A 27,517-nucleotide genomic window follows, 5' to 3' on the forward strand; every position below is an offset into this window, starting at 1 on the left:
ACAGGGAGGCCTGGCGTGCTGCGATTCATGGTGTCACAAAGAGTCGGACACGACTGTGCGACTGAACTGAACTGAATTCATGTTGATGTATGGCAGAAACAAATGCAATATTGTAAAACAATTAGCCTTCAAAAAAGAAGGAAACATGACTGATGCAAGCCTACTGGTTCTTCCAGAGCCTGTGCTCTCTTTGATGGAGCTTGTTTCTGCCTTCTGCTAACCTCTGATGTGCTCCAGCAGCACTCTGCCCTCCAAAAAAGTAACCTTGCTGTTATGAAGTCCACATATTCCTTCTGGGATTTATTACTTTCAGAGTGTTTAGGGATGATAAGTATTCTGATAAATAAAGATTCTGCACGTGCTTCCCCAGATTCAATTCCACACACATACAAATCAGGAAAGACTTGGCTAGCAGCAGCAAATGTAAAAAAACCAAAACCCAGGATTTTAGCCAACTTTCAGCTCTATGATTCAATAATGAGACAAAGTTCACCAAAACCTAACCACCCACCAAGTTGAGTTTTAGGCTGCATAACAATGAATCAAGTTCCTCCATGTTGACCTGGTCAGATCACAGACGGAGTTTTGTGCTCAGTCTTGTTTGCCACATTCAAGTGTGGAGACTGGAAAATATACTATTTAAACTTTGGGAAAGAGAACACTTGAGGGCCTAAGAGATGCCTTCAAATATGTGTGTGTGCTCAGTTGCTCAGTCATGTCTGACTCTTTGCAAACCTATGACCCGTAGCCGGCCAGGCTCCTCTGTCCACAGTACAAGGATACTGGAGTGGGTCGACATTTCTTTCTCTGGGGATCTTCCTGACCTGGGAATCAGCCCCACATCTCCTGTAGGTGATGGCGAGTTGGCAGGTGGATTCTCTACCGCTCCTGCAAAGCCCTCAAATATCTAAAGTGCCGTCACATTGGTGAAAGATTGTTTCTTCTATCTGGGTCTTAGGGAAAGTTGGAAACAGCAAGGAAATCTATTTCGGCTCAATAAAAAGGAGACCTTTTTAACCTGTCGAGGTGGCCCGGGCGGGTCTAGTCCTTGGGGGTTCTGATGCAAGCTGTTTGGTGGAGATAGTGTGCAAGCAGTCGGGCAGTGCCGTGACTGCCCCTCTGGGCGGAGTGGGGCATTCCCGGTATATACTACTCACCCCTGCTCTGCCCAGCCTCCTGTGTGCTGTTTGTGGCTGTACAGCATGTAGCTCATTGTGTTCTTTGCTTAAAGTGTCTATGATTTGCTTTATTATTTAAAAGCAGCATTTATTACTAAGAATTCCAAGGAAAACAACAGAAAGTGTAAGATGAGAGATCTCTTCAAGAAAATTGGAAATATCAAAGGGAACATTTCATCTAAAGATGGGCACAATAAAAAACAGAGATGATAAAGACCTAATATAAGAGATCAAGAAGAGATGGCATGAATACACAGAAGAACTAGTACAAAAAAGATCTTAATGATGGATAACCATGGTGGTGTAGTCTCTCACTCAGAGCCAGATGTTTGGGAGTGTGAAGTCAAGTGGGCATTAGGAAGCATTCCTGTCAATAAAGCTAGTGGAGGTGATGGAATTCCAGCAGAGCTATTTTAAACCCTAAAAGATGATGATATTAAAGTGTTGCACTTTGGAACACTTGCAAATTTGGAAAACACAGGATTGAAAAGGTCAGTCCTCATCCCAATTCCCAGGAAGGGTAGTACTAAAGAATTCTTGAAACACCAGACAATTGCACTTATCTCCCATGTAAGGTTAGACTACTGCTACTGCTACTGCTAAGTCGCTTCAGTTGTGTCCGACTCTGTGCGACCCCATAGACGGCAGCCCACCAGGCTCCCCCGTCCCTGGGATTCTCCAGGCAAGAACACTGGAGTGGGTTGCCATTTCCTTCTCCAATGCATGAAAATGGAAAGTGAAAGTGAAGTCGCTCAGTCGTGTCCGACTCTTAGCGACCCCATGGACTGCAACCTACCAGACTCCTCTGCCCATGGGATTTTCCAGGCAAGAGTACTGGAGTGGGGTCCCATTGCCTTCTCTGTAAGGTTAGACTAGAGATATCTTATAGTAAGGTTATATTCAAAATCCTCCAAGCTAGGCTTCAGTATTATGTGAATCAAGAACTTCCAGGTGTTCAAGCTGGATTTAGAAAAGGCAGAGGAACCAGAGATCAAATTGCCAACATCCACTGGATCATAAAGCAAAAGAATTCCAGAAGAACATCTACCTCTGTTTCATTGACTATGCTAAAGCCTTTGACTGTGTGGATCAAAACAAACTGTGGAAAACTCTTAAAGAGGTGGGAATACCAGACCATCTTGTCTCCTGAGAAACTTGTATGTAGGTCAAGAAGCAACAGTTAGAACCCTGCGTGGAACAACTGACTGGTTCAGGATTGAGAAAGGAGTATGATAAGGCTGTTTATTGTCAGTCAACCTCTATATTTAACCTATACGCAGAGCACATTATGCAAAATGCTGAGCTGGATGAACTACAAGCTGGAATCAAGATTGCCAGGAGAAATATCAACAACCTCAGATATGTGGATGATGCCACTCTAATGGCAGAAAGCAAAGAGGAACTAGAGAGCCTCTTGATGAGGGTGAAGGAGAGTGAAAAGCCAGCTTAAAACTCAGTATTGAAAGAATTAAGATCATGGCATCCGGTCCCGTCACTTCACGGCAAATAGAAGGGGGAAAAGGTGGAAGCAGTGACATGACTGAGCAGGACGCATGGGTAACCTAAGATCCCCCATGCCAAACAGCGCAGTAACAAAAAAAGGCGGTTAAAATGTAGAAGCTGGTTATTGTATAACTGATTATGCAGCTTTATCATGAGATTCAGGAAAGTACCTCGGTATCTGGAAGGACTAAATTCAACAGCCCTGTGAACTACTTATGAGTTACATAAAGTTCCGGGATGGTGGAACACACCTCCTATTGTGCCTGGCAGGCCAGGTGGGAAGTCCTGAATTGTTCTCTCTCTTCCTTTCACTGGCGGTTTTAAAGAGATTTGGGAATACAGAGCTACAGTAATAAATAATTTTTCTTTTACTTTTGAAATAAAAGCGAGGCATATTAGTTTAATTCAGTTTCACTTAGATGAAGCAGCTGTCTTGGCAGCAACAGGTAATGCCTTACCTATAATAATTAACATTACTTTTAGAAAAGTGTAACTCTGTGTCACTGCTAGGCAGACCTTTTCTCTTGGGCATTTTTTAAAAGGAAATAAAATTATATTTTAAAATATTAAAGAAACAGGCCAGCAATTGTAATGCCCCGGTGAATCCTGAAAATTTATTATTTGGGAGAATATCAGATATTGATCCTTTGTTTTACAGCTCATGATAATAATCAGAAAATATACATTTTGAAATGACAGTCAAAAGAAAAGAAATAATTACATATAATACAGATTACAGGTATTTTACTTGTACATAAGCAAAGCAGTACTAAAAGCATACTTATGGGTTCATAGTAGGTGAACATGGCAATTTTCTGTGTAAAGCTGCAGCAACTCAAATCCTCTTCGGGTCAATAAAGAAAGACAGATTGAGAAATACATTTAGGGCTTATCACTGTGTCTGGCTGTAAACCTATTTTTTTTAACCTTTCCCCTCCCCCCATATATATATGTATATACTTTATTGCCTTTATATTTCTGCTGGTTTAATATAATTAGTATACTAAATAGTTATCTGCATTTATTTGGTTTCTAAAAATATATAAAATGCATTGGAATAGAGCTCCTGCAGCTTTCAAGCAGTCACTGTCCTGGCATCGAAAGCTTATTCTGGAAATGTAAAGCAGCAATACTGAATAAATAGTGATTGTTTTGTCTTCTCCATACAGCCGATGGCCTTCAACCCAAACTGAAAAACACTGTAGCAAATAGCATAAACATGCAACTTAAAAAAAAAAAACCTGACATAATATAAAAGTAAGACTTAATGAGCTAAATTTTAATACAATATGGACTAATAAAGACAACTTTAGGTAGAAGAGGGATGTGAACACAGCACTGTTATTTACATATAAATTAAGGCCCAATTTTTCAAAGGCAATGTACACAGGGAACCATCCATCTGCTCATGCCCTTTGCACACCTGAAGTCAAGAGTTTTTTTTTTCCTTTTCTATGTTATTTCTTCAATCTGTTATTATAGTTCTAACTTGGAAAGGTGTTCACAGAAGTGGATTTAAATGAAGTTTCTTTTCTTGAAAGGCCACTTTGCTCTTATTCACAAAGAAAATATTCTTTTAGTGCAGGTACAAAATGTATTTATGTTCTGGAAGTGAGTGCTTTTTTGTTCTGCTTAAAGATTGTTAATATTCACATTTCACACCATAAGTTCTATGTTTTTACGGTCTTAAGTCTTGTCTTAGCTCTCATCTACAGTTAATTTGAACTACAGAAATTGATGACTAGCTCAGTGATGGCTGAGGGAATTAATTAATTGGGTAACTCCTATTAACACCAACTGAAATCTCACATATAAATTCCCCATGCATCGGGAAAAAAAAAAAAAGCTAACCAAAATATTTCATCAGAAAAAAAAAGGACTGAGGCAACCCACTACAGATCATTCTCTGAGGATGACAAACATTCCAAAGGGTCAAATATACTAATACTATTTCAAATTATCCCTTGGTAAGGAAAAAAAAAATCTTCTAATGTATTTAATACCTGTAGAAAATCACAATGAAACAACTTTCAGTGTAATAATTAAAAAAAACTTATAATCTAATTTAGTATTCAGAAACTGAATATTCCCCCAGATGCAAAATTTTCTATTTAGTATTTTTACATACCAGTGCCCACTTCCCCTCTCTGAAATATATCCAAAGATGTGGTACTTAATCTAACTCATTATATTTACAATAGATAAAAATGATCAGAAATAGACTAAGATATTTTTAAGATGTTCTAGGGAGATGAGTTTTCTTTCCTCCATTGTAAAAAAAGACTTAGAAAAGATTTCTTAGAGATGTACTTCCAGAAGTTACATAACTGATTAAAAAGTACAGTTGCTTGTTGTATTAATCAAATTCACATTTATATAATCTTCTTATCTAGGAAATAGTATTTCTATCTGTAATTAGGTCTGTGAAGATTATTTGGCAGCTTGAAAATTCAGATGAACTGTCAGGATCCGGCCAGCCTTTTGTTAAAGTTATTAGGTTAATGCTGATAATAATTGACAACAATTGAGTTGGATCCTGACTTTGTGTTTTTCATGGTATGCCCAGGCATCTTTGCAATGAAAAACTGCAAAGTCTAATATGTCTTCAGTTTAACATTTTGATTTAAATAGAATGTAATCAATTTATAAAAATTGTTTTTCTTTGTGAATAAGATCTCAATTCTCTGAACAACAATAACAAAATGACCCAGTATAGAATGGAACCTTTTAAAAATAAGGCATATATCAGGCATACATAAACCATTATTATCAGAAAATCTACAAATTATTTTGATTTTTTAATTCTAATTTTTAAATATATATAGATATGAAATAACTATTACAAACTGAGAGCAAATGTGTATAGGTTGTGGTTATTAGGTAAGAATCATTGATTTATCAAGTTTTTTTGCAAAACAGTATAATGGCAAGGTCAACTTGGTAATTCTAAGAACCCAAAGAAAATATCTTTAGTTGAGGTCTGCCATTTAGCTGGACTAGAAAAGGCAACTATGCATTATTACTTTCAGTTCAGAAGCTTCTATATATTGTCATAGCCATTCTTAAAAATTTTCACTGGAAACCTAAATACAGCAGCATTCTTAGCATTCATTAAACCAAAAATAAGTCAAATATGTTTAAAACATCCAGAGTTGCCCTCATGCATAGCGTATAACTTACATCTTTTTATTGTTACCATGGCATTAATATACTAACCCACTGTTATTCTGTTGCATGTCAATAATACAGACAATATGTTTTCCTCAGAATTAAAAACTATTTTAAATTTTAGAATAAAGTCTAAATTATATTGTACCAAATTCTGATCAGAGGGAATGTAAAAATGGCTAGGTATCTGACCACATCCATCCAGATAATCTGGTGCATCTCAGTTAGGTCAGAGGTGTTGACTCATTTTTGGTTTTATAAATAAGAAAATATATGCACAAAGGGAGCTTCATGCCCTGTAAAAGTCGAACTGAAAATTAATGAAAACAAACATTGAATTTAACTTTATTTCCTAGTAAAAAGTACCTAACTCCAATCTACTTTCTGTCTAAATGACTGGAGAAAATGCAACCGTTTATAATGTACACAGTAAATTATGTGCAAGCAATAACTTATCCAGGGTGCTTTCAGCAATAGACCATACATACAAAGTGGGTTATTTTAAAAATTATATCACTTAAAGCAACCTTCCTGAAAATATCCTCAGATTTCTCTAATTTGTCTATTATGGCAACTCTGAGGATCCATGAGACTAAAACAAAAGGCAGGGCAGAAACAAAACACATCATGTTGTGGGAAACCCCATGCCTGTTTGGATAGATATTCAGCAAGTATATTTTTATTCAACAGTGTCTGAAGCACTGCAAACATTTTAAACATATATATAAAATTTACTTCATGAAAATATTTCCATTTTTGTATGTGGTCATTCCTATGCTGGAAATACTGTAAAGGAAAGATTAAGCTTCAGATTAAAAAGAAAACCTGAATTCTCTCACCTAATTAAGCAGTGGCTAGGATGGGTTCACAATGGCAGAGCGTCCTATGACGCTCGTGGAGCTGTAAATCAGCAATGCGTGGAGTCTGGCGACATGCACACGAAGTCATTATCACACGGTATGTAATGTAATTCAGTCACAGGATAAGTATTAATAAAAAATATTAAAACATCAACATTCACTCATTAATTGATTACATGGAATAAATAAACTAAGTCAGTCACATATTTCTCTTCACTCTTAAGTCACGGTTTTATTTACGTATGCACACTGTATAATACTTTCCTAATGCTCTCAAAATGCTACAGATAAAAATGAAGGCTTGGCATTACAGCTGCTGGACAAAAACGTCAACACTGTGGGTGTGTGAAGACACAGTTTCTTTGTTCTTTAGCATCAGTGCACAGGGTATGGCTCCAAGTGGTATGCAACTTAGGACAGAAAAAAGATGCGGTGGCTTGTGGAACAGATCCTCCGTTCATCATTGGCACAAAATCAAAGAAGGAATCTTCACCGTCCTTGGTACCTTTCCTGGATCTCTACCCTGAAGACAGGTAATGTTATACATAGATGCCTTCAGGATTAAAACCAGATGATATAGGATTCTGTAGAATACGCAGGTTACTGGGGAGCTGCCGAGAGGAGCCAGGTCGCTTCAGAGACCCGGACTGGAATGGTGCCTCTAAACAAGAAACAGAGAACGTCATTTGATGTTTGCACCAGTGACCTGGATATGAGAAATCAGAACTTTCCCTGTTCTCAAGAACCAAGTGATACAGAGTAATGACTGCACCCCCATAGGTTCTGGGTGAGAGGACAGGCTGAGTCTGCTTGACACTCTCAGTTGATTAAATAGTTTCCAGTCATCTGAGGAGTTCATGATCTTTTGAAAAAGGTGAGCACTGTGCCTCTCTTTCTGGGTTGTTCATATCATACGCATAGGCAGATTTAGAACTGTCTTTTAAATACCAGCACAAATTAATAATGAAGACTTTTAGGAGAGGAAGAAGGGGCCTTAGGAACAAAGAGAAGTTACCACTCAATTTAATGGACCATGACTGACACATATTTCAGGACAAGTTTGCAAGGAAACAGTTTAAAATGAGTGATAGGATATTTACCCATCTAAGTAAATAAATAATGTAAACATTATTGATTTTTCCCAGAAAAAATTTCTTTAAGTGACCCAAGAATCAGTTTTGAGTAGTAGGAGAATGTTGCAATCAAATGTAAGCAGTTTATTCAAAGTTAACAGTGAAAGTCAAGGTTTTAAAAAGCGGTTTCTCAAAGCTTACCCCTTTCTGTGTCTGCATGCAAGGCCTCCACTCCAATGGGCTCTGCTGGCAGGACGGTGACTTTCGTCCCTGTCTGCTGGATAAACTGCTGGAGGTTGACTTGCCGCAGCTCTTTGGTCAACTGCTCCAATTCTTGTTCTCTGTCCTAGACGGAAGTTAAATTTTTTCTAAAATTTGAGGATTCATTATTGGCCAGCTACAGACATCCTGGTCACTCACTGTCCATCTGCTACAGGGTTAAAGGTGGGATGCTCACTTTCACAAGAGTGCTTGTAACAAACCTGGTTTATATTGACATACTGGGCTGAGGAGGTCAAGCTCACTCTGTGGCATGGGCCAAAAAATAAATAAAAGACAACAGCTTCTTCAGTTTGTGCTTTTAAATGTCATGCCTTCCTCTGCTAAGAGTACACTATGTACCTGATGAAATAAATCTATGTCTACAGACTTTCATGAATAAAATACTGGATTCCATCTATCCCAGTGTTTACAGCAATCTTGGTAAGCTCTTCATAACTATACTTCCCCATATCTACTTCATAATAAGTGTTAGTCAATCAGTTGTATCCGACTCTTTGTGACCCCATGGTTTGTAGCCTATCAGGCTCCCCTGTCCATGGAATTCTCCAGGCAAGAATACTGGAATGGGCTGCCATTTCCTTCTCCAGGGGATCTTCCTGACCCAGGGACTGAGCCCAGGTATTGCCTGCACTGCAGGCAGACTCCTTACCAACTGAGCCACCAGGGAAGCCCACTACTTCACAATATGCAGCAAAATTAACAGTCATTTGGTTCATGAGATTCGGGCTCCTTGTTTTTTTTTTTTAAACTGTTTTTAAGTTTTCATGAAATGCTTTACTGAGATTTATGTTAGAGCACGAGGAAGGCAAGATTTCCACTATGGGGTTTTTAAATCCTTGACAAGCAGGTCTGTGAACTGAAGAGCTCTAAAGTAAGGAGACCAAGTTTGGATGGCCAGAAAGCTCCAAAAGCAAGGAGAGGCATTCTGTTATTCAAATGGACTTTCTTCTCTTTCTCTCTTAGGGCACTGTAAGGAAAAGCAGGAGGGCCTTATCTAAGCTGGGTGAGTCTGAAGGATCTGGTAAGGATAGGGAAGAGAAAAGAGAAAGGAGTGGTTGTTTTTTGCTACTTTGAGTGTAGGGGGTACTTGGAGATAGCTGAGTAATTTGATTCTCAGATACTTTTCACAGGAAGTGGAGTTTACTAATAACAATTTTCAGAAATTAGTATGTAATAGCAAGGCAACATCATTACCAAATGTACCCTTAAGTGTCTAAATAAAGGGTTGACAGAGGATGAGAAGGTTGTATGGCATCACCGACTCAATAGATGTGAGTTTGAGCAAACTCCGGGAGATGGTGAAGGACAGGGAAGCCTGGCACGCTACAGCCCATGGGGTTGCGAAAGAGTCGAACACAACTGAGCAACTGAACAGAACAGTACAATACTGACCAGTCATAGGTTAGCAACCTTCTATTACTGAGAAATTCCTGATTTTCCAAATTTCTGTGGTAGCTCTGCCTCTCACCGTAATGAGTGGCAGAGACAGGAAATCCTATCAGTTCCTCCTGAAACCTTAGCTTTCTCTGCTTGTGGAACTGTCCCTCCTCTAAAGCATCTCTTCTCAAACTCCAATGTGCACAGGTGCTATTTGGAGATGCTGTTACTACACACAGCCTGAATTTCTAACCACTGTGCCCTGAAACCTCATGGTTCACTCTCTGATCCATGATTACAGAGCTTCTAAACCAGCACTGCCCAATACAAGAGCCCCTGAACAGATGTGCTACTAGAGCACTTGAAAAGAGGCCAAATATGACTAAAACAGAAATTTAACTTTATTTAATATTTTTAAACAGCTTTATTGAGTATTATTTAACTTCAGTTTAAACGTAAGTAGCCAGGGACTTCCCTGGGGCTGCAGTGGTTAAGTGTGGTTTCTGTTCCTGGTATGCCTCCTGACTGAAACACTAAAAATAAACAAATAAATAACTAAAACAGAAGCAACACTGTAACAAACTCAAAAAGGACTTTAAAAATGGTCCACATACCCCTCCCCAATCTTTTAAAAAATGTGAAGTAAACATTTGATAATCAATTGTGTCTCATTTCAGCTGTTAGATACCTCTTTGCAACTCCCGTAACATTTACTACCACATTGTCTTTCCAAGAATAGGCATCCAAGAAATATAAGCTGAGTGATCATGGTCTGAGTGTGAAATATAAATGTTCCTGTATGCGGTTTAGAGATGGGAAAAAGTCAGGGGGAACCTGCCCCTCTGGAGAGGAAAGAAGACGTGCTTAGCAACAAAGGAGAGGCGATTAGACATGCAGACAGCTAGCCACACAGCCTTTGTGAACCACTTCTCGGTGATCAGCTTTGGTTACCCTACCGTTAAAAGGAGGAGGTCAGATTCACGACCTCATCATTAGCGTCCACACCTGCTCGGACGTTCTCATCTCCTGTCTCCAATTACCTAGTGCTGCTGCTGCTGCTGCTGCTAAGTTGCTTCAGTCGTGTCCGACTCTGTGCGACCCCATAGACAGCAGCCCACCAGGCTCCGCCGTCCCTGGGATTCTCCAGGCAAGAACACTGGAGTGGGTTGCCATTTCCTTCTCCAACGCATGAAAGTTAAAAGTGAAAGTGAAGTCGCTCAGTCGCGACCCCATGGACTGCAGCCCACCAGGCTCCTCCATCCATGGGATTTTCCAGGCAAGAGTACTGGAGTGGGGTGCCATTGCCTTCTCCTCCTAGTGCTGCTATTACCCCAGTTAAGAAAGCTGCTTTCATGGAAAAGGACCTGTGGCTCCAGCTCTCATCTTTGGTTTAGTCTCCTATTTAGCATTGTCGTAAGTCACAGAAATTCTAAGGAACTTATAAACCAAGGTAGGTTTCTAACTCTAAATGTAAGGGAAAATGAATAATCATTAAAGAAGATGCCGAAAGATATTCTTTTAAACAGATTTAAAAAAATTCTTTTTATAAAAAGTTCTTACCTGTAATCGTTTGGTGGCTTGGCCAAGAGATCTTTCCACAGCTTTAATACCATTTTCCAGCCTTAGACTCTGCTGGCCTTGAATGTCAATTTCCCCTCTGACCTTACCGATCTTGCCTTTAACCTCTTCTTCATTTACTTGTGCCTCTTGGACTTCCCGTTGCAATTTTTCTGCTTCAAGACCACTTTCCATAGTCTGAATTTGAGCCAAATAGTCCTTTAACTTGCTTTCACATTCTGTTATTTTCTGTTTTATTTCTTGAAGTTGATCTTTCAGCTGTTTTTCATTTTCCTGTTCAATCTGTAATTCATTTTCCCAAAACTCTTCCTCTTCAATTTCTACATCATTTCTTTTGATCTTTTGCTCCAGGCGGACAATTTCCTCTTCAAGGTTAGAATTATATTTTTGCTCCCAAAATCGTATTTCTATTTCATTTGATTCTAGCTCTTTCTCAATGGATTGGAGCTTCTCGGTCTGCAAACGGATCAGCTTCTTCAATTCATCTGCTGTTGTTTTGCAGTTATTCAGCACCTTTTGCTTAAATTCAGTTTCTTTACCTTTTCCAAAAATGTCCATTAATCCTTTGGCACCTCCTGTAAATGTTAATGATTTCCTTTTAGGTTCTCTCCTTTTGATTGTTTTGTCAATCTGAGGCCTCAGTTTAGCTAAGGGGGGCAAACTCTGCCTGTACAAAGTTCTTTCAGGAATTCGAGCCACACTATCCGATGTGGGTCGCTCACTGAGAGATGGCCCTGTGCGCCGTAAGATCAGCTGTACATCACTAGCATACTGCCCCCACTTGTTTAAAGATATGATAGGATTTTCATGAGGTGCTAAGTGCCTTTCAGTATCTCTCCATTTTTCTATAAGCGTGTACCTTCCAGTTCGACCTAGATAAAAAAGACAAAAATAAATTTTCAAGATGGGATATGTAATAGCTAAAATAATGCCTCCAAACAGATGACCTATTGGATAATTGTGTCTTCTCAATAAGCATCACATTCCAGTCTGTGATGCCTTTAAAACTTCACTCGAAGATACTGAACTCCTTCAGATATGTAACACATAAAATATGGGATGTGAATTGCAGATACCCTTCAGACTTGCTTTAGAAAATCATCTTTATACTTTGAACCTCAAAGAGAATCTTAACCTATCTTCCCGTCTGACTGCCCAGGCCTTGTCTGGGGCAAGACGTCCTGCTGAAACTAAGGAGATCACTAGAGAGTCCTGCTGGAAGCCAGGACCTGGTTCCAGGAACCAGGAAGAACTTCAGAACTCGAGCAAATGTCTCCTTGGTGAATCCTGCTGATTTCCCTGCACTTCAGGACTTGGGAAGCTTGGGGCCCCTGTTTCTCCTCCTGAAGGGGGACATGGAGCCAATGGAGGGCCTGCTACCCAGCTAACAGGCACAGGACAGGCCTTTCCTCTGCCCTCACCTTCCTGTATACCTGTGGCAAATAAAAAAAAAAATCACTGCAATGAAAACAACCCTTCAAAACAATTTCATATAAAAAGTGGGACCTGAAGAGAAATCCTGTTCACTTTTGATAAATAATAACTTCAAAGAGTCTTTAAAAAAATTAACAAGGCAAAAATTATACCATTAAAGAACAAAAACAGAATAAAATTATATTTATATTAAAATATACTGAATATAACAGTGATTATGGAAGATAAAGATTCAGAAGACTTTATGTCACTAGTTTGAATACGCTTCCTAAATATTTCCACTTAAGACGTGTGGGTCAGGTGGATATTAATTTGTGAACAATGTCTATTAGACATCTGAAACTAATGTTATCTATCAATGAAAGTGAAAGTCGCACAGTCGTGTCTGACTCTTTACAACCCCATGAACTGTAGCCTGCCAGGCTCCTCTGTCCATGGAATTCTCCAGGCCAGACTATTGGAGTGGGTAGCCATTCCCTTCTCCAGGGGTATCTTCCCAACCCAGGGATCAAACCCAGGTCTCCCCGAGCCACCAGGGAAGCCCCTATATATCAATGATATCTCAATTTTAAAAAGTATCCATTAATAGTTAATATTATTACCAAAAAACCTCCCCCTGCCATCTAGCAATTATAATACTGGCATATACAGCTACAGATTTATTTCCTCTGTCTTCTTTTTTAATTTCATGAACTTCTGGACCAGTAGCAGTATTTCCTCAACTACTGGTCCAATAAATGGAAATCTGGATATGTATATATGAACACTCACATATGCAATTCAAAAGCTGAAAAATGACATTGCTCTAAGTATATGTGTATGATCTTTAAGGAAACCCAAATTTTGGATGCAGCTGAAAACTTGGAAGATTCGAAAACAAACAGACTGGAGTTTTAATTTTGGGTAAATTACTGAATGGATGAGCAGCAGCATTCCTCCACTTTTACAATGGGGAAGGCAGTAGCACCTCACAGGTTCTGACAGTCAGTGTGTTAGTCACTCAGTTGTGTCCAACTCTTTGCGACCCCATGGACTGTAGCCCGCCAGGTTCCTCTATCCATGGGGTTTTTCAGGCAAGAATACCAGAGCAGGGTGCATTTCCTACTCCAGGGGACCTTCGCAACCCAGGGATCGAACCCACGTCTCTTGTGCCTCCTGCATTGGCAGGCGGATTCTTTATCACTAGCACCATTAGTTGTTACTATTATCAAAATACCTGGGCAAACAAGGAGACTGAAATGTCTTTGCAACCTGGATTTGGCTTTCTGGAATAAAAATGTTCTTAAGATTTTTAGGTTAAAAATGACTGTAATTACCCGCAGAAAAACCACATGACCAATCTTGAAGGTTAAACCCGTTCCACATGTATACTCTGCTTCAAAGATCACAGCACTTTGTGTTCCTGGCTCTGGTGTCTGTCAGCGACTTTTAGGATCTCTCTCCTGCCACCTGGACCCCATGTCCTCACCAGTTTATATGAAGGGTTAGACAAGACCAGTAGAATGTTCTCTAATCCTACCAGGCCATGAAGTGTCTTTAAAAAGAAAACTGAATAATTATACTGTATGAACAAAATAAAAATTCTTAAGGCCTGTAACTGAGTCATAATTATATATAAAGCTGATTCTTCCAATGCTTAATGGTACTGCTACTCCATGAGAATGCCTTGGTAGATTATTTAGTATTGCTTTTACTGCCAGCTTTTCCTTTCTGTTAAATAATGCATATTTAGTGCAATTAGGCAAAAAAAAAAAAAAAAATCCAGCAACATAAAAAAGCTTTTTAAGAGGTAAATGAATTAATACTTTGATTTTATTATAGAAATTGGGTTTTAGATAGTTTATGTAAGAGTTAAATCCCATAATCATTGTTTTTAATACCTATACTTGGCAAGGTCTTACAGAATCTGAATACTTCATTTAGACAGATTCCAATTCTTCCTGCAGAACTCCTTTTAGTGCAGTTTATTAAAGGGATACATTTAGTTTTACCTTGTATACTATCTCAATGTAGCCTAAGACAAACAAAAAGGAATATCTATCTATCTGTGGCATTTGTAGTTTAAAGCTTTTGGCTACCTGGGTCTGAATGCTATAATCTGTAATGATAAATACTGGCTACACTTTAGAAGAGTTGAAGCAATTGAGTATAATCCCAAGAATCATTAACTTCATATAATGAGGAAAATCACAGAGAGATTTTAGTGCATTAGGGGAAACTCACTGTATGAGTGACATCATTAAAAGGAGGTAACAGATGACTTTCACCTAGTTTAAAGCGGAATACAAGACTATGAAGTAATATGAAGTTTTAGAAATATATACCCAAATATATACTCAAATATTCAAATATGAGTCATCCAGAAGCATTATGCCCTTATTTCAACAATTTAAAAAGAGTGGCAACTATTGTTTTAGAAACAATTTTAAGAAATTTCTTAGAGACAAAAAGTAAAATCATCATTTAAAAGTGTCACATCTTGTTATTTATTCAACAAATATACACTGAACATACATTTATCAGAAATAGTGTCAGGCCATAAGAATATATTCAATTAAACACCCTGATTATAAATGCTCTGCAGAAACTTTAGTTTTAACTGACATGATTTTTTTCTCCAGTATCAAATTCTCCTTACTCCAAAGATGAATAATGTATGTTCTTGAAAAGAACATGACAGAGACCTAGTACTGATTTCTTATGAATTTAATGCTAATATATCCTCCTGTTTCTGGACATATTATTCAGTTAACATTGGACTTATTCTATATCTGTAGTGAAAAATCTATGCTGTCAGACTCAGTTTTTCTGACAATACTTTGCCCCTTGAGTTATAAACATTTTGAAATTAGTTAGTGAACCTAATTAATTCATTCCGTGACGGCTTAGAATTTTTACAATAAACATTGCTCTGTAACAGAACTTACATTGTATCATATATATAAATACACACACACAGACACACACACACAGACACACTGGCACACACACAGACACACACGGTCTCTTCCCTGGTGGCTCAGGTGGTATAGAATCTGCGTTCAATGCAGGAAACCTGGGTTCAATCCCTGGGTTGGGAAGATCCTCTGGAGAAGGGAATGGCACTCCCATGGGATTTCCCAGGCAAGAAAACTGGAGTGGGTTGCTTCTCAGAAAGATCTTCCTGACCTGGGAATCAAACCTGAGTCTCCTGCACTGGAAGGCAGATTATATACATATCTATACATATTTTATATATATATATATGTATATATATATATACATATATATATATATATAAATTTCCTGGTGATACGCAAGTATTCTGCAAATTTGCCAGTCATTTTCTACAGGTCCTGCATGTGCTATTAAGATAACTTCCCATAGAGTACTCTTATGATGAAGTGACACAGTGCAGCCTGTCAGCTAGCTGTGCATTCAACACATTCTTAAATCATTCACAGTCTGTTTTCCCAGTGTGTTGATGAGACTATCACACAATCACAGAATTACAGCATATTAACTTAGGACTTACTTAGGGTTTTATTACAAATTTACTACCATTAAAAATAATGAACATTTATTGATTTCATAATGATTAACATTGAGTATGTCCCCTATATGCTAGGTTTTGTGCTGGTTACTTTACATAAATAGTATTAACCAAAATAACAGCTAACACATCAATATAAACCACTAAGTTTTGAGGGATTGTTTATTAATGCAGCATAATCTTACCCATCCTGACTGATGCATGTTGAGAATTACATGTGTTCACATTTGTTCATATCTTTTAGGGATGTGGAAAATATAGAAGATACTTAGAATTATGGCTGATACACTATACTATTGCTATAAATATAAAAATTGTAAAAGATGATATTGGTTATAAAAAAGTCGTACATTTTACTACTAAGGATTTTTAGTTTTCACTTCCATGTAATTCAGTCGGTAACTATATTTTCTAACAGTTGCCCACTGGGATTATAGAGGATATAAATAACGCGGTGTAACAGTAGTTAACAGCGGGGTTCTTGAACCAGACTTCTGGTTTGAATCCCAGGATGCTCCTTACCAGCTACAGGAGCTTGGGCAAGTCATTTAGCATCTCTGTGCCTTGCTCCATCACCTCCAAAACAGGGGTCATAACAGGGCTCTTCTCATAAGACTGTTCTGAGGATTAAATGATGTGGAAAATTTAATTCCCAATTCAGTAGTGAAAAGTGAGGCTATAACTATGAAGCTTTATGGAGAGTGAAGTCTTTTTTTTTTAAAGCTCATCTGTAGGAACATAGAAAGCATTGCTTGTAATGTTTACTTCTAGGAAGCAAGGTCATGAGCGATTCTTTTACCTTGCCTGTGTTTTGCTAAACTTCAAAACAGTCTACAATAGATAGTGCCACTTTGTAAGCAGATACAAAATTAACCAATTCATAATTTTCTAAAATCGATCATTTGTATATGAAATTAAGAGTTAAATGTGATGATACATTATTTTCTTTATCTTCTAAAGTATCATATAATCTTACAGATGAATAGGACATTAGGTGGTCACCAAGTTCAGTCTATACTGTACAGTTCAGCCTGCACCAATTTCAACCAAGTTCACAGAAACTTTAAAACATTCATTCATTTATTCACAAGTGTGTGTGAGTGTCTGCTACATGCTAGACACGGTTTTAAGCTATGGCAGTAAGGAATAAGCAAACAGTGGCAGGCAATACACAGCACATGGATGAATGAATGTAGGTCTACTGTCCGTTATCCAACAGCTTTAAGGTCAGATATGCTAAAAATTAAGAATTTTTTGGATGACAGAAAGGTAGCAGAGTGCTATCCTGCAAGTCCACAGTCAAACATATTGAAAATTCTAAAATATATCAATTTCATGCCAAATTGAATAAATACAGATTAAAAACAGCCTCAGCTTCATATCAAATCAGATCAGTTTTTACTCCCAAATGAGTTCAAGGTATACAGGTATGGCTAACAAACTATGATTAAACTTTAGGGTTTCAGAATTTTTTAGGTTTCAAAAATGTGGATAATGGACTGTGGCCTATAGGTAATGTATCAGGGTACAACAGAGAAAAATAGAGTATGGCAGATGGGGAGTATGCGCATGTGTGTGGACATGTATGCGCAGGTATGCATGGATGGATAATCATGGAGGAGTTCTGGGATAAGATGGCATTAAAGAGACCTACTTAAAAGCTTTTGCACAGCAAATGAAACCGAAACAAAATGAAAAGCAACCCACAGATTGGGAGAATGTATTTGCACATGATGTGACAAAGACGGGATTAATTTCCAAAATTTACAAACAGCTCATGATGCATCAAAACAAACTACCCAGTCAACAAGCGGGCAGAAGATCTAAACAGACATTTCTCCAATGAACATGTACAACAGGTACATGAAAGATGTTTCATATGGCTAATGATTAGAGAAATGCAAATCAAAACTACAAGGAGATATCATTTCACACCAGTCAGAATAACTATCATCAAAAAATCCACAAACAATAAATGATGGAGAGGGTAGTATAGAAAGAAGGAAACCCTCCCACCCTGTTGGTGGGTATGTAAATTGGTACTGACACTATGGAGAACAGTATGGAGGTTCCTTAAAAAAGCAAACATAGAGCTACCATATGACCTTGCAATCCCACTCCTGGGCATATATCTGGAGAAAAACATGATCTAAAAGGATACATGCACCCCAGTGTTCACTGCAGCACTGTTTACATTAGCCAAGACAAGGAAGCAACCTAAATGTCCACTGACAGAGGAATGGATAAGGAAGATGTCGTACGTATATATGACGGAATATTACGCAGCCATTAAAATGAAATAATGCCACTTGCAGCAACATGGATATACTAGGGATTGTCATACTGAAAGAAGTAAGTCAGAGAAGGAGAAATATCCTATGACAACCCTTATATGTGGAATTTAAAAAGAAACTGTACACAACGTTATATTTAAAATGAATAACCAACAAGAACCTACTTACTGTACAGCATAGGGAACTCTGCTCAATGTTATGTGCCAGCCTGGATGGGAGGGGAGCTTGGGGGAGAATGGATACATGTATATGTTTGGCTGAGTCCCTTTGCTGTTCACCTGAAACTATCACAACATTGTTAATCAGCTGTGAAAAGTGAAAGTCGCTCAGTTGTGTCTGACTCTTTGCAATCCCATGGACTATACAGTCCATGGAATTCTCCAGGCCAGAATACTGGAGTGGGTAGCCTTTTCCTCTTCTAGGGGATCTTCCCAACCCAGGGATCGAACTGGAGTCTCCTGCATTGCAGGCGGATTCTTTACCAACTGAGCTATATTCCAATACAAAATAAAAAGTTAAAAGAAAAAGACCCAGTGCTAGTCAAAAATAAATAAGTAAAATTATTAAAAAATATTTTTAAAAAGATGACATTTAAGCAGTGAGCCAAGGAAGTGAATCTGGAAGATATCTGGGTGCACAGTATTTGCAGCAGAGAGAAGAACAGATACAAAGACTAAGGCAGAAATGTCTCTGATGTGTTTAAGAGGAAAGCAATCAACAGTGAGTGAGATTGTGGGTAAAGCAGGGATTCATCTAGGGTGCTGAAGACCAGTGCATGGACTTTAAAATTTTCTGAGTGAGTCTGGTTACTATTAAGGGGTTTTGAGCAGAACACTGATGATAATGTGCATTTTCTAAGTATTACTTTAAAATCTGTTGAGAATAGGCTGGAGGGGATCAGAATGACACAGCGAAATGGGCTGGAAGGCCACCGCAAAAATCTCAGTGAGTCATGATGGAGGCTTGTATCAAGCGTTAGTGGCTATGGGGAGGGCAACACGATTCTGAATATACACTGAAGGTAGTGTGGGCAGGACTTGTTGATGGATTAGCTGTAAGGTACTAGGGCAGGAAAATAATCAAAGATAATTCAAAGATTTTAGATCTAATCAATTAACAGCAAGTGTTGCTGCTGCTGCTGCTAAGTCACTTCAGTCGTGCCTGACTGACTCTGTGCGACCCCATAGACGGCAGCCCACCAGGCTCCCCCGTCCCTGGGATTCTCCAGGCAAGAACACTGGAGTGGGTTGCCATTTCCTTCTCCAATGCATGAAAGGGAAGTCGCTCGTCGTGTCCGACTCTTAGCGACTCCATGGACTGCAGCCCACAGGCTCCTCCATCCATGGGATTTTCCAGGCAAGAGTACTGGAGTGGGGTGCTAGTGCCTTCTCCAAAAGCAAGTGTTACTCTTCTGCAATTCTGGGCTCAGCCCCTTGTCTCTGAGGTGCAGGTGGGGTCATTTTGACCTCAGCAATATGTGAACTGAGAACTACCATTTGTTCAAGCTGGTTTTAGAAAAGGCAGAGGAACCAGAGATCAAATTGCCAACATTTGCTGGATCATCAAAAAAGCAAGAGAGTTCCAGAAAAACATATATTTCTACTTTATTGACTATGCCAAAGCCTTTGACTGTGTGGTTCACAATAAACTGTGGAAAGTTCTGAAAGAGATGGGAATACCAGACCACCTGACCTGCCTCTTGAGAAACCTGTATGCAGGTCAGGAAGCAACAGTCAGAACTGGACATGGAATAACAGACTGGTTCCAAATAGGAAAAGGAGAACATCAAGGCTATATATTCTCACCCTGCTTATTTAACTTCTATGCAGAGTACATCATGAAAAATGTTGGGCTGGAAGAAGCACAAGCTGGAATCAAGTTTGCCAAGAGAAATATCAATAACCTCAGATACGCAGATGACACCACCCTTATGGCAGAAAGTGAAAAAGAACTAAATCGCCTCTAAAAAGTGAAAGAGGAGAGTGAAAAAGTTGGCTTAAAGCTCAACATTAAGAAAACTAAGATTATGGCATCTGGTCCCATCACTTCATGGCAAATAGATGGGGAAACAGTGGAAACAGTGTCAGACTTTATTTTGGGGGGCTCCAAATTCACTGCAGATGGTGACTGCAGCCATGAAATTAAAAGACACTTACTTCTTGGAAGGAAAGTTATGACCAACCTAGAGAGCGTATTAAAAAGCAGAGACATTACTTTGTCAACAAAGGTCTGTCTAGTCAAGACTATGGTTTTTCCAGCAGTCATGTATGGATGTGAGAGTTGGACTACAAAGAAAGCTGAGTGCAGAAGAATCGATGCTTTTGAACTGGAGTGTTGGAGAAGACTCTTACGAGTCCCTTGGACTGCAAGGAGATCCAAACAGTCCATCCTAAAGGAGATCAGTCCTGGGTGTTCACTGGAAGGACTGATGTTGAAGCTGAAACTCCAATACTTTGGCCACCTGATGTGAAGAGCTGACTCATTTGAAAAGACCCTGATGTTGGGAAAAAGGAGGAGAAGAAGGAGACGACAGAGGATGAGATGGATGGCATCACCGACTCAATGGACATGGGTTTGGGTAGGCTCCGGGAGTTGGTGATGGTCAGGGGGTCTCAGAGTCGGACACGAATGAGCGACTGAACTGAATTGAGGAGGCCCCTGGGCTCCTCTGGCCCCACCACAGTGAAGGCAGGACCTGCAAGGTGGGGAAAGAAGTGGAGGTCGTGAGGCAGGTCTGTGAGACCTTGTCCAGGGTCCTGCAGAGAGCCCCTTGCTGGCCTCTGGGGCTAGGCCTGCAGTCTGAGGTGGGAGGGGAGGCAGGAGGGCCTGCTTGCTGATGCACATTGTATCTTTACTTCTTCCTGTTTTTCTTTCTTCCCCTTGCTCCTCCTTTAGCTCATCCTCTAATATTATAATTAAAATTTTTTCTTTGGAAAAAAAAAGCAAGCATCCTCATTTGTGGAGATGAGAAGGAAAAAATCTGAGGATGGGCAATAGATGGGACACAAAGCTTGGGTTTTGACATTTTTAGTCTAGATAGCAATTAGTCATATTACTACAATAGCTAGTAGCCACTAGCCACATTTAAACTTTAATTAAACATTCAATTCCTCAGTTACACTAGCCACACTTCAAGGAGATAATAGCTACACGTGGCTCAAGGCTACCGCACTGGACCTGCAGGCACAGAACATCACCATCCTTGCAGAAAGGTCTATGGGGCACCACTGTTCTAGAAACTGTTTTATCGAGCAGCTGCTTCAGGAAAAGCAATGGTATAAGAAAAACAAGCAGGACCTCCACACTTTGAAGGAACTTTCAGAGAAGAGAAAGAAATATTAACAAATAGTAAAACTATAGTTCAGTATAAAATGTGTTTGTGTGAGAACTGATTCTGTTGGGGCAAACTCTAAGAAACGTGGCTTCTTAGAACAGTCCATGCCACCTTGGGCCCCCAGCTCCAATCAATTTGTTTCTATTAAAAATGCTAGCTCTGGCCCATAAGAGCTTCCCCTGTGGCTCAGCTGGTAAAGAATCTGCCTGCAATGCGCGAGACCTGGGTTCAATCCCTGGGTTGGGAAGATCCCCTGGAAAAGGGAAAGGCTACCCACTCCAGTACTCTGGCCTGGAGAATCCCATGGACTGTATAGGCCATGGGGTCACAAAGAGTCAGACATGGCTGAGTGACTTTCACTTTCACTGGCCCCAAATGAAAAAGATATGAGGACAAGAAGTGCGAACAGAGAAAAACTCTGAATCTTCAGTACTTTCACTGGCACCAGGCAACAAAGCAATATGAATCAGAAAACGTTTCCCTTAGTCTCCTTGACTTCTTCCTCTTCTCTTCCTCTCTAATCTTTTGTAAGCTGTACTTTAAGTTCTAAGCTACTTGAGGGCAGAAGTATCTTCTTTTCATATTTTTTGTTTGTGATTTTACCAAGGCAAATGTATTTTCTCCACTATAACTTGAGACAGATGAGTTGTCAAAAGTTTTCTGTTTCATGTACAGTTTTGAGAAGCAGTTCAAACTCTGCAATAATGGCATTTCTGGGATAGTATATGGGAAAACCAAGGTTGAATATTTATGATTGGGAATGTTTCAGAAAGCCCAGGGTGTACAGCGACCAACACAGCACACCCCTGCTGGGCAGTTTAATCACTTCACACCAATTAAGTATGTCATCGTGGTTTCACTTTTAGTTACTGTCTTATAATTTTAGAAAGTGTTCGATTTCTACCACCCAAATATAACCTGTCAAGTAGTCAAATATCAGAGCAGAAAGGATTTTCAGCTATACTAGAAGATAACACGTAAAATCTTTTATCAAGGGACTTCTCTGGTGGTCCAGTGGTTGGGAGTTTGCCTTCCAATGCAGGGGCCATGGGTTCGACCCCTGGTCGGGGAACTAGAGGCCCACGTGCTGCAGGGCAACTAAGCCCATGCATTCCAACTACTGAAGCCCCGCACCTGGAGCCTGCGTGCTGCAAAGAAAGATCCTGCCTGCAGCAACCAAGACCCAATGCAGCCAAATAAATATTAAAAAAAACTCTTTTATCAAATTATGGTTTGTCTTAAGCTCTTTTCTAACTTAATTTGATCACTATTAACAACACTGCATCAGAAACTGTTAGCTGTTATATATATTTGCAGATTGCCAACTTGTGTACATGTTTTTATATCCTGATGGTTTCCTGAAAGCAATTTTAGCTATCCAGAAAAACTCAATAATCCCTAATCATATGTATAGTGCCCCTGCCACTGCTAAGTTGCGTCAGTCATGTCCACCTCCGTGCGACCCAGGCTCCCCACCAAGCTCCCCTGTCCCTGGGATTCTCCAGGCAAGAACACTGGAGTGGGTTGCCATGTCCTTCTCCAATGCATGAAAGTCAAAAGTGAAAGTGAAGTCGCTCAGTCGTGTCCGATTCTCAGCGACCCCATGGACTGCAGCCTACCAGGCTCCTCTGTCCGTGGGATTTTCCAGGCAAGAGTACGGGAGTAGGGTGCCACTGCCTTCTCCAATAGTGCCCCTATATGAGGCAAATAAGTGGACTTAAACCCAAGAGGCTATTCTGTAGGTTGCTTCATTATGAATTTTTTAGAAACATCTGCAGTTTTGCTCAGTCCATAAGCTGCTAGTAGTGTAACTAAACTTTTACTTTGTGAAGCCACAGAGATTTCTCCAGGTGTTTGTTAGAGCAGAAATTTCCCTAAATAATAAGTCCTCTATTATTTTTTATGGTAGAAATAAGGTCAAAATACAGTAACATTTTCATTTAATGTTTAGACTTGGAGTATCAATAACTCTCATGACAAGGGAGATAAATATCTAAGTGTGTATCAGAAGCATACTGAATACGAGGCTGAGAAAATCTCATGGGACAACAGAAGCAGGGATCAACAGTTGAATCATCTCTCAGGTGAATTCTAAATTCAATGAAGTATTTATGAATCAGAAAAAGAGTTGCTTAGCCAGGTACGGAAAAATGTCATAAAGTCTGTTGTACTCAAGTTGTCAACTTTTCAAAATAGTTCTGGACTGAGTTACTGAAAAAGCAAAATTGGGGGATAGGTTCAGTTAAAGCTTTTTTTTAGCTTGTCGACAAACAAGTATCCTTTTCAGTCCAAACGGATAAGCACACACCTGGTACATCTGGACAGCTTCCCCTTGAAATTCTGTGTAGAGAACATGGTTACCAATTGAGACTATAGTCTCCAACTGCTCTGACTTTTCTAAAAACTGCTGCTGTTGCTGCTAAGTCACGTCAGTTGTGTCCGACTCTGTGCGACCCCATAGACGGCAGCCCACCAGGCTCCTGTCTCTGGGATTCTTCAGGCAAGAATACTGGAGTGGGTAGCCATTTCCCTCTCCAGTGCATGAAAGTGAAAAGTGAAAGTGAAGCCGCTCAGTCATGTCTGACTCTTCTCGACCACATGGATTGTAGCTACTCGGCTCCTCCGTCCATGGGACTTCCCAGGCAAGAGTACTGGAGTGGGCTGCCATTGCCTTCTCCATCTTGTTTTTTAACCACTGTCCATGGCTTGATTCTCAAATATAACAAAAGAAACTTAGATTTGATACTTGCTAATTCTAGTTTTCACTAAGAAAGATAATAAACCAACAATACTAAACATTTACTCCAAATAAATTAAGTGAGGCTTTTAAAGGGGACGAGGACTAAGTTGCAAAGAATATGAGATAAAATTAAATGCCTTAATTTCCTCCTCTCTATTAACTGAATTTATGTCTACAAACATAACAGTAGTGCCAAATGTAAGAAAATTTCACAGGATGTGAAAGCCTAGCACTCTCGGCATTGTTTTAATATATGAGTGTGCTATACAGTGCTTCAGGAAAAATCGAAAGGCGTCAGCATTAAAGGAAAGCCTCTGTCTTTGCACAGGGACACTGACAACTTCTAACAGTGCACCTGCCACAAAGCTGGGCGACAGTCACCTCTACCAGATGCAAAGGCGCCACAGTAACAGTGACTTGTCTCCAGCCTGAGCTAGCTCGACATGCTTCCAATAAAATCCAGCGAGCACAGCGCGCAATGCAGGGGTTGGGGCACCAACTCTTCACACAGTTGAAAATCTGCAAGTAACTTACAGTCAGCTGGCCCCCTCTATCTGCAGATCCTCCACATTCATGGACTCAACTAACCTTGAACTGGGTAGTAGAGCAGGATTTAATACTGGGGAAAAAACCACATGTAAGTGGACCTCACAGTTAAAACCTGTGCTGTTCAAGGGTCAACTCTACATGTTTGCTAAGTGATGGATTTAAGATCCAAATACAAACTTTAGCCCACATCACTGGCTTTACTGGTACGGTGTTTATGCGCTCATCATGTTCCAAAAGGAATTACAGCAACTAAAATATATGCATAAAATATGATAAAGATGAACTGAGAATAAATAAGAAGAAAAGTTGCAGCAGGTAAGTGGATAAGATGGAGCCAGCAAGCATGGATTTGACAACCTCACCTTCACTGTGTAAAATCTGAAAAGTGCATGTTATCATCCTGTACTTTTTACAGGAAGAAACATGTCATTTAATTTGTTGTTAATTTTCTTTTCTAAAAGTATTCCGAATAATAAGTAAATTGGATTTTCCCTAATGAAGGGTCTGGGAACTTGAAATCCATGTTTTGGCTCAAGAAAACATTTTCAGTTCCAGAAATTGTTGTTTAGGATAAACATCAGGAGAAGAAAAGACAGTGCAGACTCTAGACTCGAGATGAGTGAAATCCAGGAGAGGCAGAGAAAAGTGTCTTCAGACTGACCTAAGCGGGCCGTGGGGGACAGCAGTCAGTAAAAGCACGCCTGAGAGGTGCATCATGGAACCAAATGAACAAACCCCACATGACTCCTATACTTGAAACAAACAGAAACAAAAGCAGAGAGCATAGGCATAAGTGTCTGTCTCAGACACCCCAAGAGTTCACTTACCTATTGCTTGAGCTAAGGCTATGACAACCTCCTGGCAAGTTGTGACCTCGGTGACCCCGCAAACAATCCTCTGAACTCCGTCCACCCATACTTTGAGCTCCATGGTGCCCCAGCCAGTCACCCGAGGGCCCTGAGACTGGGCGTCAAGGTGTCAGGTCATGTCTCTGGCCACAAAAGCGCGGAAAAGGAGAGACTGCGTAGTCAGCTAGAAAGAGGAAAAAACACTGTTAAGAAAATAAATCTTAACTTTTCTTCTAATAAGTAAATGTTACCAAGACAAATTTTAATACAGCATAGTCCTACCACCATTAATGACCGTGGGCTTACTGATTCACAGAACTGAACTGCACTGAGCAGTGTAGACACACCCATGGCCACCTTTCATGACATCTCATGGTACCACCATCTTCCCGATTAGAGTATTACTCATAACATCACTCTCCACTGACTATAAGAAGTCATATTTACTTGCCTGAGCCCTTTTGCTCAACTTGCAAACTATTAATTAAAAAAACCTTTCATTAGGATAACTTCTGAGATTAAAAAAAAGAAAAACGTTTTTTCTGGTCATTTTAGAAATCATAAATAATTGAACTAGCTTCTGCAGCCTTGCCAACATTTGTAAAGATATCTTCCTGAGGTTATGTAATCCTTCTTTGACTGAACCTTCCCGTGTATGAGCTACTTGTCCTCTTCCTATTTATTTAACAAGGAGTTAGATAATTGCCTTAAATTAAAGAGTTATTCCAATAATGTAAACCTCAATCTTTCTGTTTTACTTGTGCTTCCCCAGTGTTTGATATTTTATTTAGCTGCATAAATAAAATGAAACAGAAAATTTTACATTCTCATATGGTCAAATCAAATGCCTTGATTTCTTCTATTGATTACAAGTTATTACTACCCTACTAAAAATCAATCACATGCAATTCTTTTTCCTGTGGGTTTTTAAAAACTCAACTGTTCCTGTGTTTAATAAAAATCCTTAGTCGGTCTACAATTTGTTTGCCCATTGTCATCTTCCTATTTCTTTGCTGTTTTTAAAAAAGAATGTTAAAGTTTATGACATATAATAAAGATTGATTTAATTAAAGAAAACATTTAAATTTGTTTAATGGTTTACAATGGCACTGGCATTTCAGGATTAATTACTTATCAAAAAACTTATTTAAAAAACAATAAAACTTTTCCTACAAAATATTAACTTAGTCCTTGCACATTTTCTTACAGGACCTAAGACAGTTCTAGGTCACCTGGTCACCTGGGCAGAGTCAGAACACATGTGAAATGAAGGAGAATAAACCTAATTACTTTTTCTAGAGAAGGTACAAAATATTTTCTGTCGTCCTAAAAACAAGGGGAAGAAAGACTTGAGGTTCCCAGTACGCTGCTTCAGCTCTCTGTCTCCACTGCAGCCAAGGTGGCTTCACAAAGCCTCTTTCTGCCCAGAGAAAGGGCCATTTGCCTCCAACAAGCTGATTCCCATAACTGTGTTCCCTCATTTACAAAGTAATGTAAGATGTTAAAATTTCTGGGGAAATAGGGTTTCAAAGCCAAGGAAATATAAGAATTCCAGTAGATAAAGCCTGAAAAGTTCCTTTGCAGCTAGATTTCCTGGAACATTATATAGACTGGTGTACATACCAGATTTCAAACAAGAGGTTTATATGCTACTATTCCTAATCTAGGAGAAGGAAACGGCAACCCACTCCACTGTTCTTGCCTAGAGAATCCCAGGGACGGGGGAGCCTGGTGGGCTGCTGTCTATGGGGTCGCACAGAGTCGGAC

General features: G+C 39.4%; 2 protein-coding genes across 2 annotated transcripts in view; both read right to left on the reverse strand.

Moving 5' to 3' along the window:
* Positions 1 to 5,489: 5,489 nt before the first annotated feature.
* On the reverse strand, positions 5,490 to 25,934 carry RASSF8 (Ras association domain family member 8). Its single transcript, XM_069585539.1, has 4 exons — positions 25,730 to 25,934; positions 11,002 to 11,891; positions 7,984 to 8,128; positions 5,490 to 7,370 (listed from the first exon to the last, which is right to left on the reverse strand). Exons 1-4 carry the CDS (start codon positions 25,830 to 25,832, stop codon positions 7,249 to 7,251), a joined length of 1,260 nt encoding a protein of 419 aa, XP_069441640.1. The 5' UTR covers positions 25,833 to 25,934; the 3' UTR covers positions 5,490 to 7,248.
* Positions 25,847 to 27,517, reverse strand: part of LOC138436397 (tRNA (guanine-N(7)-)-methyltransferase-like) — a 115,294-nt gene continuing 113,623 nt past the window's right edge. The window contains exon 5 of the mRNA XM_069581990.1: positions 25,847 to 25,934. Coding sequence (XP_069438091.1) covers positions 25,931 to 25,934 — 4 coding nt within the window. The 3' untranslated portion in view covers positions 25,847 to 25,930. The remainder of the gene's footprint in view (positions 25,935 to 27,517) is intronic.

This window comes from Ovis canadensis, chromosome 3 (genome assembly GCF_042477335.2).
Source record: "Ovis canadensis isolate MfBH-ARS-UI-01 breed Bighorn chromosome 3, ARS-UI_OviCan_v2, whole genome shotgun sequence".
Classification (NCBI taxonomy): Eukaryota; Metazoa; Chordata; class Mammalia; order Artiodactyla; family Bovidae; genus Ovis; species Ovis canadensis.